Here is a 12,886-nt window from a genome sequence, read left to right on the forward strand (position 1 = left end):
TTTTTCTACAACAGTTTTTTCAGCACAGATCTTCATTTGTCAAAACGGCACGGCCAGGTGTCGAACAAGAGTCAAAATTAAAGTGACTGTCCGTGCTTGTGCAACAACATATAGAGACATTTGTGTTAGAGCTGCAGATTTTTGACTTTTAATGACATTACAGCAAAGCCCAGATCTAATCCACCACCCTCTGGCCACAGAGATTTTTGGGGGTTTTTCTATAGTTTTGATCCCAGATATAATCAGGATCAGCCTGCTACGACTGCTCTAATTTAATTTTAAAGATGGCTGCCTTTTGTGTATATCCCATGAATATTCTGCTTTACATCCTGTTGGAAAAAAACAAAACAGAAAAACATGAAATCATTAAAGAGGTGACTCACAGCTTCTGCATATGGAGCCAATAAGAGCAGCCAAGACAAAGCTGACAACAACAAATTGGTGGTTCCTTCTTTCTTTTAGATTGAACGTTGCAGTTTGCACTTGAAAAGCTGCATTGCTGGTTGGTTGTTTATACCAAATTTGTCATTTTGTTTACCATTTTTTATGCTTCATAATTACAGTGCAGCATACATCATGTTGGATTGTTTAAAAGTTGTAGAACAAGGTTTTTGTGGTTCTACTGTATTGTGAGAAATATGTTTAACTACATTCTTTGAGTTGGATTTCATATCTTAACTCCACCAGTTCTTTTTTTTATGTTTGCAAATAAAATACTACATTTTTAAAGTTTTGCTTCCATTTATAAGCATTATAAATCTTTTGTGTGTAGCATGACGTAATGCAAGTGAGATATTTCTGTGTGTGTGCTCATATTTTCCACTTTCATGCTGTCAGTCAAAGTCACTGTGGCCTTGGTACCATTCACCTCTCTGTGTTAATTCCATGATGCGATTATTGATTGATGAAATCTGATTTGGCCAAAAAATTATTTCTTTGTTAGCTGATGAAGCTAATCCTAAATGGCCTCTGAAAGATTAGATTAAGGCAGACCAGGATTTATGGCCCCGCGATGGAAACATTTCAGGTGACAAGTTGAGAGAATTTTTATATTTACAAAGACATTTTAAATTTTCCTCCTTGTAGAAGAATCATGCACCCCTATTATAAGCCCTTAACCCCCCCCCCTCACACACACAGACCTTTTTCATACCCTTTTCATTGAAAATTTCTTTGTATTATCGCAAATTTTCTCTGTGGTAAAGCACTCCCCCTGACATCTGGCTACATACTGGTGCACACTGCTGTGTGCCTGTCAGCTATAGTGAGCTTGCTGGCTCCTCTAGGTCCCAGATGACCCACTTATACGATGGCCTTGCCAGCAGGACCTAGGCTAGCCTATTCTACAAGCTCTGACAGGCACAAAATAGAATCCTTGACCCAGAACACTAAACTATATCCAATATGACAAAGAAGTAGATGAAGCAGAGGAGAAATGGATCTTACTGCAGACTGATGAGTGGCTTGTTAATGAAAAAAAAAAAAACCCGTGAAAACCCATACATATCCCACAACCATACAGCGATGCAGAGTATGCAGGTTTTAGTGTCAGTGTCTTTAAACACAATTACAAGTTTCTGACATACAGTCATGTGGAAAAATTAGACAAGGAATCCCCCTTTGAACAAGGCTCACAGACAAATAACACCTCACTGAAAAGTGTTTGACTTTACCTCCACATTTCTGCTTTCTGGTGAAATGGAGGGTGGATATGCTAATGCGCTTAAGATGTCCTCTTCTGTTTGAAAAAAACAAATCAAACACGGTGATCCATGGATTTTCTTTACACCGCCTTAATCTTTCGATTTAACCACAACGTTTAGACAGATATTTATCTGCACATTATCTTTAATACAGTTGTCACAATACTAGATTTTATACTAAGTACCATTGATACCAAGAATTATATAGCACCTTTCTACAAATTTTAAGCACTCAATGCACTTTCTACAACAAGTATCATTCATCCAATCATACACTCCGACGAATGCGTCCAGGGTCAATCCGCGGCCCCTCTGTTTAGTAAATGACCTGCTCTACCACCCGAGCCTCAGCTATATCACAACACAAGGGAACATATCAAAATTAATGACAAAAATAACAATGACGAAATAAAGAGGCATGCATTTAAAAAAAAGAACGATTAAAGAACAATATTGGTCTGTGCAAACATCTCAACGTATGCTACTATATACTATTTAAGATCATGTGTTGATATCTGTCTAAAAGCTATCTCTATATTTGCTGCCTAACTCCCATGTTAATATTATCAATTTACTACCAACTATCTTAATAATGACTATCAGGTAAGTGCTAATAGTTAAACAGCTAACGTTAGCATGTGTGCTGGCCAGGTTAACATGTGTGATAACTATGGAATACTTAAATGCTGCTGAAACAGGAGCTTTACTAACCTTGCAAAATTCCTCATCAATACTGGTTGTCAGTCTTTAAGATTCCAAGTTTGTTGTGCTGCCTTCGTGTGTTCAGCTGCTAGTGGGGCTTTACGCCTGCCTGTCTGCAACTGTGATGTATGAAACCGTGTATCAACTAGTTAAGTATCTTTTTTTCTTAAATTGCTGTCTGATATAATGCAGATTTCATAGTTAAACCAGTGACTCCAAGCTGCAGTTCCAGAGGCAGCAAAACAACCTCAAACCAAGACTTTTCCACCACCAAGATTCATAATCGGTGTGATTCATAGTTGGTGTCATGTCAAATAAAAAAGTCACCATAAAATGTCAGTTTTACATGTAATTTGTCTCGATATACCGTCTTTATTTTTAGACTCGGCTTCAAAGAAGTTGAAGTGGTGGCCTGAAAGCCAACAATTTCCATCTGATGTTCCTACTTTTTCACATGACTGAAACATTTGTTGTGTGTACTAATACGCAGAGTCACTTTCACATGAGAAAAAGCATTCTCAAACGTGAATAAGACCAAACTACTAAAACTCTTATCATAACACCATAGTTGTCCAGAACCTCCTACTGCAGACTTTACTCTTCACCCTGTGGATGCATCATAATATTGGTGTGAAAGAATGGATTACCTTCTACAAAGACTTAGTGATGAAGTGGTTCTGTTTGCTCACTCCTCTGTAAACAAAAGAGTTCATTAAAGAAAGCTTTTTGGATTTTAAAGGATCACAGAGGTTGGATCCCCTACTGTATGACTATGGTACCTTTTGTCACAGTGCTACACAAGCTGTGCTGCACTACACCTCTGATGACTATCCCCCTCCCCTCTTGAATCTGTGGAGTGATTAATTTGGTCTCTGGCATGAAGTCTATTGTTGCCATTCCACAGAGAGCCAGAGAATCTGGGAAGCATTCTGATTTTGGAGAGACCTGCTGACAGCTGCTGTACGACTTGGGCAGAATCCAGACCTCTATCTTGTGGTCTGTGAAAGCTCCACCAAAGCCTTAATTGCACTTCAGATGTTGAACAATGTTTTCGCTCAAGCTCTCACCCAACATAAACTTGCCTGAGACTATCCTAAAAAGCCCATTTACAGGATCACCTCCCCCTCCCTCCATTCCTCCCTGGTAAAACTCTCAGTGCCTGCTGTCTGCTTTGCTAGTTAAAGAATAAGAGCATGTGACTTAGCTTGAACATGTGCACCCATTTGTGTTTGTGTGCGGTTGCCCGTCTTTGCCTGCAGGTCTTAGGAAGCCATGCGTCTCTGTGTCTGGTTATTTACCAATGTACTGTTGGAAGTCCAAGTAGTCTCATGTTGAAAGATGTAGTAAGTGTGCAGCCACAGAAACCATATTTTTTTCTCCTAGGAATACATCTGTTTCATGGCCTGTGGATTATACTGATGTATATTATGTACAGGCCACAGAAATGGAAGCTCTGAGGTATTTATTTGAGACATTTTTCCATTTTAGAAATCACAAACACAAACAGACGTATGCAATGGAATCACAAAATATTCAGCAAACAAAATAACTCCTCAAGAAATAGCGATATGTATTTTCTGCCTTGTTGGGCTATGGTAAAACATTGGCTTAATGGATGGCAATGTTTGCCAAGTGGACTTTTTTTGGAGTCCACTGTAATATCTCAAAGACTCCTGAATGAATTCATGTAATGAACACAACCAGCATAATCATGCATGGGTAGTCAGCAGGAGCTATAAAGAGCTTTTCATACCTATGACTACATGTTATGCCTATACACTATCACCAGGGGGCAGTATAAAGAAAATACATGGATCATTTGATTATTTTGATTATTCAATCAATGCATTGGTTATGCTATGCTATGTGTTGAATTCATACACAGAAAAAAAATAATGTAGAAAAGTGAAGCCAATGCAGAAGTGACATAAAACTGCATTTCAGCTGAAGACCACCAGATGGCGATAGCTGTGGCTGCAAAAATACTTATAAGTCACATATAAGTCTACAAGAAAATGCCTTTCTGTGTCGACCTCTTTAACACTTTCCTGCTAAATTGACAGGGTCAGTCACTCATTTTCGATTATACTGAAAAAATATTTTAGTATGTTTTGTAAATCTTGGTCATACCATGTTTCAAAATGGAGAATTATCTTCATAAGAGAGAGCATGCTTATTGGCTAACTAACTGTCAATCACATCATTGGTGAATGACCATGCCATGTCAAAGTCACATCCATTTTTTGAGAACCAGCGCTCATTTCGAGACTTTCAGAAGCCAGCGGTGATGTCACAGTAGCTATGTCAGTCTGTCCGTATGCAAACAGGTGTGGGATCATGAATTTAGCATCACATGTGTTTTAATGTGAAATATCTCAACAAATATTGGAGTGCTCAACAATACATTTGGTACACAAATTAATTTCCATCTTAAGAAGAACTATGTTTCCTTTAACACTGATTAAAACTTAAGTGATGTAAAGAGGAAAAAAACAGGACAAAAGGAAAGGGAACCCCACCTGACCCACAGCCTGTTCACCCGGCAACCAGCTGACAAGTAATACTGGTTGCCATGCGACCAAACTTTGGACAGTCTCTTCACTCGCATTACTGAACTCATCCTTCATGCTTCATCATGAAAATCTAATTGAAGTCAATTTTGGTGTGCATGCCTATAAATGAATGATCTTGAAATAAAGATTCAGCACTTGGTCTTTTTCACATTCACTACACTACACAGGGATATTGCCTTGTCAAGATCACTGGGCCTGGAAGGTCTGTTGGGTGGGGGCTGAGAGTAAGATCAAGTAAAGGGAGATTTTAAAAGCCAAACAATTAAAGTGTATCTCTTTGAAATCCCAGGCCAGGCTTGGCTACTTCATTCAAGCTTTCCGCCTCCTATCAGCTCTTTATCTGATCTGGAGGGGAAGTGAAGTTTACACTGCTGATAGCTCTTCTGAATGATGCTGCCCGCACACAAATCAGGAAGGGTGACTCTGATGACCTCAGTGACCACCATTCATTGAGAACACGCACACACTACACACGCCCCCAGTTGTAGTAACCGCTTTGTTGAGAATCAAAATCAGCCCATCAAAGATGTTAACCATATGCTGATATTTAAGGTGGAAAAGTAGCTTTTTAATCCATTTTCATAAACGCTGTGTCAACAGTGACTTCAGTAACTCAACTAGCCATTCGTTGAAAAACATAATTATAATTTCTTTTAAATGAATAGCATCTGTAACAATGCAGCAACTGGAACAAGAGTAAATAGCCCTCTGAAGTTGTATTTGCTGTACATAAACATGCTGCCTAAGCACATTTTCTCCCAACTGTTATTACTTACCTGTGATCCAGTGTGCTGTAAAACTGTGTTAAAAAGAATTCTTGGAAAAGAGACTAACTGGAGATAAAAGGGGTGTGTTTAAAAGGGGTTTGTGACCCACAGCTGTCCCTGGGTTGTTATTTGGGATGGTTTTCCAAAAAAGAAAAAAAAAAAAGAAAAAACGTGCTCCAGCTGCAGTGGAAGGGCTAGGAGGCTCGGGAATTCTTTTAAGTCATGACGTAAAGGTATTCTTAGGAACCTCAAGTGTGGGTCATTACAACCAGTGATCTCAAATGCTAACATTTTACTGACCCCTATGATCATACTAAACTTGTTCATGGTGGATCATCCATCATACAAAATTAGCCCTTACTGGTGCAAATGGGTGGCCAATTGCCATTTCGCCAAGAATGTTGATTTTGTGAAGAGGAAAAAGCCATGATTAAAAAGGCTGGTGTGAATTTATTTAAAGATGTTCTCTATTAAAAAAGAAAGAAAGAAAAAGAAAGAAAGAAAAATAGATTTCACACGCATATGAAATCAACATAATTACAGAAGCAACTGAGCTATTTTCTCCACTTTTATTTGTTTTATTTTGTGTTTTTGAAGATAAGAGATAAGATAAGATAGAACTTTATTAATCCCTCGGGTGGGTTCCTCTGGGAAATTCGATTTCCAAAAAAGCACAGCACCGACAGAAGTTACAGAGTTACAGAATATTATATATATATATATATACACACACACACACACACACACACACACACACACACACACACACACACACACACACACACACACACACACACATATATATAAATACAGAGACAATATAAATAAAATATACGAAGGGGATAAATAGAATAAATAGGAATAAAAAATAAAAATACAAGTGAATTGCACATTTCAAGTATTGAGTCTATTGCACTGTTGACTATTTACAAAAGTATTGCACAAAAGGTATTGCACAGTGAGGTGAAGAGGCACTACAGCTTAGTTGTTCCCCCCTCCTTTGTCCTCCTGTTTCCCCTCCCTCTCCCCTCCAGAGAGGAGTTAAACAGTCTGATGGCGTGTGGGACAAAGGAGTTTTTAAGTCTGTTAGTTCTTGTCTTTGGGAGAAGCAACCTGTCACTGAACAGACTCTTCTGGTTGTTTATGGCCGTGTGCAGAGGATGCCTAGCATTGTCCATAATGTCCATCAGTTTCTTTAATGTCCTTTTCTCTGCCACTGTCACCAGAGTGTCCAGCTTCATGCCGACCATAGAGCTAGCCCTCCTGATCAGTTTCTCCAGCCTGGATGAGTCCTTCTTTGCTGTGCTGCTCCCCCAGCACACCACAGCATAGAAAAGTACTCCAGCAACCACCGACTGGTAAAACATCCTCAGGAGCTTCCTGCAGATGTTAAAAGACCTCAGCCTCCTGAGGAAGTACAGTCGGCTTTGGGCTTTTTTATACAGGTGCTCTGTGTTGCATGACCAGTCCAGTTTATTGTCCACCCACAGCCCGAGGTACTTGTACTTGTTGACCACCTCCACCTCCTCCCCCTCTATCTGAACCGGCAGTGGACCTTCTCTGGACCTCCCGAAGTCCACAACCAGTTCCTTAGTCTTTGAGGTGTTGAGTTGCAGGTGGTTTGTGTGACTCCATGCGACAAAGTTCCTCACCAGACTTCTGTACTCCTCTTCCTGATCATCCCAGATACACCCCATGATGGCTGTGTCGTCTGCAAACTTCTGAATGTGGCATAATTCAGAGTTGTAGCAGAAGTCAGAGGTGTACAGGGTGAAGAGAAGAGGGGACAGCACAGTTCCCTGTGGTGCTCCTGTGCTGCTGACCACAGTGTCAGACGTGATGTCCTTCAGCCTGACGTACTGTGGTCTGTCGGTGAGGTAGTCGGAGATCCAAGCGACCAGGCAGGGGTCCACCTCCATCCTGTTCAGTTTTTCCTGAAGCATACAGGGCCGGATGGTATTAAAGGCACTGGAAAAGTCAAGAAACAGGATCCTGACCGTGCCTTTTCCCCCATCCAGGTGTGAGTGGGCTCTGTGTAGGAGGTACAGGATGGCATCCTCCACTCCGACACCCGCCTTGTATGCAAACTGTAGTGGGTCCTGGGCATGTTGTACCTGTGGTCGGAGGAGGTTGAGGAAGAGCCGCTCTAGAGTCTTCTGAACAACACAGGCATTCTATATGAGGTGCTTAATTTCAGCTAAGCACCTGCACACCCAATGTTTCATGTATAGCCTCATTCCAGGCCACGTGTGTTGATTGCACACAACAAATGAGCTGTGAAGTCATATGCCAGCTGCAAGCAGTTATCACCACATAAGGTTATGTGGGCTGGGAAGCATGCACAGATGCCTTCAATCAAATGAGTCTAAATGGAGTAATCTACCTGAGTACATGTCAGAATCCAGATTATGCACTACAGTAACGCCCGAGTAATTTTGTTAAAGTATCTTTCTGGAATATCTCCCTGAGAGATGACTGACCCAGATTTTTCAAGACTACCCTAATGAAACCATTACCACTGTCCTCAGACAATACCTTTTCCATCACCTACTTAAGACCTAAAGCAATGCCTGTATACGGCTGTATACGGTTGCCAGTTTGAATTTTGTCACTCTGTGATCCCGTGAACTTCTAAGTATACAGCTAAGATTATCTCATTTGCCCCCAGGGCAGGCATTTCCTATATGGGCCCCACCTCACTGTCATAGTCACCGATCTGCTGCGCATCTGTCCACCCCTCTGAAACGTGATTAACTCAACAATAAAAGTCGGTATGTCACTTTGTGTCACGATGCAAATTTGCAGCTGGATTGCGCAACACGTTGTCTACACGTTATGTCAGATTAGTTGGGCAGCTCTCTCTGAGTATAGGTGGTATAGATTGAAACAACACAACTGATAATATTATATTAGACTGATCCCGCCCCTCTAAGCTAGGGAGAGTTGGTTCACGGGCAAGCGGAGCCCATCGCAGTTGAGTGTTGGAGCAGCCCACTCCTCTCTGCAGTATGCATGTTCGTCAGGGAATCCGCGACGCGCTCACGTCCCAGCAGTGTACTTCATCGGCCAGAGACCATCAACTCAAGAGTCTAGGATAATAAAATTGGATGTGGCAGGCGGACCGGAGGCGGAAAGCCCGGAGTTACCGCAGGAATACAGTACTACTAAGGGAATACAGGCTGGCTCTCTCCTCTGAACGTGGACAATCATGCATGTGCTCTTCTGGGGCTTGGGGTTCCTACTATTCCCTGATTTCTTGAATGTAGTCGCATCTACGGGGACATTGCTTTTGAATTCAAGCACGGGTAAAGTATTTTGCTGTGACAACCCCCGCATTTCTTAAAATTTCTCATGCAGCTGTTTTCTAACACTGACGGCAGAGAATGAATGAGTTTTGAATTCAGTCAAGCGAATGACTTGCAGCGTTTAGATGCCTGAAGTTCACTGACTATCGTTTTCTGACTAAAACAACAGATTTTCAAGACAGAAACAACTTTGATAGAATAATAATCCTTAAACCTTTTTACCCACTGATTTATAATGTAAGTAGACTGTTTTTTTTAAACCACATTTACATTCTTCTACCTTTATTCCACAGTAAACGAGGAGATCGGCGCTTATGAGGTTGTAACACCGGTGCGAGTGAATGAAGCCGGTGACAAGTTTCCAACCAGTGTGCACTTCAAAAGGAAAAGGCGAAGTTTGGATGAGGGCACAGGCAATAGCACGGATCACTGGGCCTCGCCGAATATCCACTACAGGATATCTGCTTTCGGACAGGACTATCACCTCAACCTGACGTTGGATTCGGGATTTATCGCACCTCTCTACACTGTGACAATACTTGGAGTAGCCAGAGGAGAGAACGTAACGGATTTTGCAGCAGATGAGAGAGAGGAGGAGGAGGAGGACACGGAGTTAAGGCACTGCTTTTACAAAGGACAAGTAAATGCACATGCAGAGCACGCCGCAGTCATCAGTCTGTGCTCTGGACTGGTGAGTTTTTACGCGCGGTTGTACTCGTCGTGCGCGTGATCATTTTACATTCACTTTACTTCTGCAGCATGAGGGCATAAAAAGTTGTGTACGTGTTTTGGAGACTTTTGAGTGAAGCTGTAGTTGATTTAAGAAAAAATAAATAAAACTTTGAAAATTGTTCAAAATTGTATTCGTGGTAGGATCGTGTAGTGGGGCGCATCCAGAAAGTAAGTAACTGATCATTTACCGAGAATCTCGGTTGTGGCTTGCTGCAAAGAGCCCAAGTCGGCTGACTGCACTCAGGTTTACTCCACATTTGTGTCTCTTTCTGGTCCACCGGTAGTCGGTGACGTCTTTAAGACGAAGTTGTTCCAGTTCCCAGGCTTCCTAAAGAGGGAGTCCTGATGAGTGATGCTTTGTAGTGGAGGAAAAGTGCACTCAGAGGAGTTTATACATAAACCACAGTGAGGTGACAGACAAGAGTAATAAGCCAGCTTTGTTCCCAAATGACAAATCAAACATAAAATGCTTTGAATCCTCTGCTCTGCAGGGAACTTTTGTGGGGCTGAGCTGACATTTATGAAGCATATATTATTATTTATCCAAAACCTCCATCCTAAAACAGGCAATGCTGCCTTTCATTGCAGTACATTCTAAAATAACTTATTGTAGTGAGATCCTCTTTTGTCTTGCCAGACAAAAGTTCAAGTGCAGGCCTTTGCAGAGTAATAGAAACAAAATGTAAGCAGAACAAACAGCATCAAATACTAATACACATAGCCAAATCATTTTTTCCTTATGATACACCATATATATATTTTACCATTGATTATCTGGGAGTAGAAACATATGGCAAGCAAACATTATACCAACCTTACCCCTCAAGCTTTCATGATGGTTCTCCATATGTGTGCTTTACTGTCCACGAATCTTATCTGGAACATCCTAGACCTCTAAGTTAACCAACTCATGCTAAACATGCCAAACGCATACAAGGTTTGCAGCATACTTGCCAAGAACATACAGTCTTAGTGTTTTCCTGATAGACATCAACGGTCTCACATTTAGACCTTTCCTCTGTTATAACATGAATGCAAATGTACTTTGTTTTTACCACTGAAAGCTGCTATGTCTGTGTTTTGCTTATTTTTTTACATTCCTACGTTAAGTACAAACTGGTATGTGATCTGCACAGAGCTCAATACTAAAAGATCCTCGAGATATAGATTATTCTCCTTGGTTTTATAAGCACTTAGAGAATATAGATAGCTGTAGCCTAACTCCTATGTGTCTTCTCTGTTACCCAGCTCGGCACTTTCAGGTCTCCAGAAGGGGAGTATTTTGTGGAGCCCCTTCACAGCTATCAAGGAGAACACTATGAAGAGGAACACACAAAACCTCATATTGTATACAGGAAAAGTGCACCGAAGAAACAGACCACTGAGGAGACCTCAGCTTGTGACACTTCAGGTACGGTACATTATATGATGAGTAAGCATGTATGCCATTAGGATATATAACAGACACGGCTCTGTACCTAAAACGTCAGATCCAGACCTTGCTACTGAGGTGCTGTGTTTGACCAGTCAGCTGACCTAAATATCTGCTCTAGTAAACCCTCACCCAGTGTCCTCTTTCTATCAAAACGGCATACTTCTGCTGCTGAGCATGGACCTCCCAGTGTCTAGAAACAGTATATATTGGTTAGATGTAATTGGTTAATGCACATCTTAGTGCTTTAGTGCGACAGGGGACAGAGTGATTAGGCAATTTTGACATTTGTGTGCCACTATGTACATGGGACCTTTAAATTGGTTTGCGCAGATATAATCACTCAAATTTAAAGTCTCCACTATCAGCTGTAACAGGAACCAATTATATAATAGTCAGTGAGCTATTACAGTAATTGTACTAAGGCCCTCTAGGATGATATGCTGCTTATCTGGTTAATGCAAGCACAACTTTTCAATTGGTGGGAGGGGCCTCTTTTTCCTTTCATTTGCTTTTTTTTTTTTCTTATTGTATGGAGTTGAATTCCATACATAAAACTATATCGTTGTGGCGCACTGAAGAAGAATAGTTCATTTCTGACAGCAAAAATGGGTCCAAGCTTTTCCTCCTGTGCTTGTCAGGCGGTTGAAGTTTTATGACAAATTAATGCTAGCTGGGAATACTCAGTTTGACAGGGGGATTGTGCACACATGCACAAACACATACACTTTGTGAGGCAGCGAGCAGAGGAGAGGAGACAAAGTAGACTAAGATTTCAGTGTTGATACTGAAGATCACACCTAATCCAAACCACACAGGTATATATTAGTAGCTAACCTTGTCTTTTGAATGGGAACTTCTCAGAATCTCTGTTAGCTGAAGTTTGGTCTGTTTCCATGTCTTTTTCCTGCCATGTGATGGTATGTGTCTCTGACCATCGAGCACCCTCAACATAAACCTTTACTGAGGAAAAATGTATCCCTCATCCTTCATGCTAATGTATTTATATTAGCATAACCATAGCTGTGTAGCTAACCACTGCATAGTTTATATGTCACTGCTCTTTAGTCCTCCATAGACAGCAGAGTTTGAACATTTAGGTTTTTTTTTTTTTTTTAAAAAACTACCTTAATAAGAATCTGGCTCATCATTTCTAGATTGGAACTAGCAACATAACTTCCTGCTAACTTCTAACGTCACTAAACCTTGTAAATCCTCTTTTTTTTAGTGAATTATTTTTATTGGAGCTGTACTGTTTTTAACTTTCAGTGATGCCTCAGTGTTGGGTTGATTTTGGGAACCGAAGGAATGCCTGGACTCATAAATGACTGTATATATTTTGTACATATATTATTTATTGCAATTACAGCTTGAATTTCTTTTGGCACCAATGTGGAACAGTACTTAAATTTTATTGTAGTACTGTAGAAAGTATGACTGTGCAATGACCATAAAGAGTTAAAGTGAACCCGAATGGCAGGGTTAGGGTTAGAAAAAAAACCCCACCATCAAACTAATAATGCAACTGATTAAATATTAAAGTAATTAAAGTTCTATATCTAAATAAAAAATACATTCTGCCATAAATAGGCTACAGTCAGAGATGTAATGACAAGATTAAAGTATAGTATGAAACTATCCTGGCTTGCATGTCATGCTATAGCCTGCACAG

General features: G+C 40.7%; 1 protein-coding gene across 1 annotated transcript in view; it reads left to right on the forward strand.

Moving 5' to 3' along the window:
- The first annotated feature begins 8,682 nt into the window (after window positions 1-8,682).
- adamts9 (ADAM metallopeptidase with thrombospondin type 1 motif, 9) overlaps window positions 8,683-12,886 on the forward strand; it is a 42,692-nt gene continuing 38,488 nt past the window's right edge. The window contains exons 1-3 of the mRNA XM_085456047.1: window positions 8,683-9,050; window positions 9,344-9,741; window positions 11,031-11,193. Coding sequence (XP_085312173.1) covers window positions 8,954-9,050; window positions 9,344-9,741; window positions 11,031-11,193 — 658 coding nt within the window. The 5' untranslated portion in view covers window positions 8,683-8,953. The remainder of the gene's footprint in view (window positions 9,051-9,343; window positions 9,742-11,030; window positions 11,194-12,886) is intronic.

This window comes from Copadichromis virginalis, linkage group LG5 (assembly GCF_057382275.1).
Source record: "Copadichromis virginalis isolate Kocher_CV1m ecotype Utaka linkage group LG5, C_Virginalis_male_GT1.1, whole genome shotgun sequence".
Lineage (NCBI taxonomy): Eukaryota > Metazoa > Chordata > Actinopteri > Cichliformes > Cichlidae > Copadichromis > Copadichromis virginalis.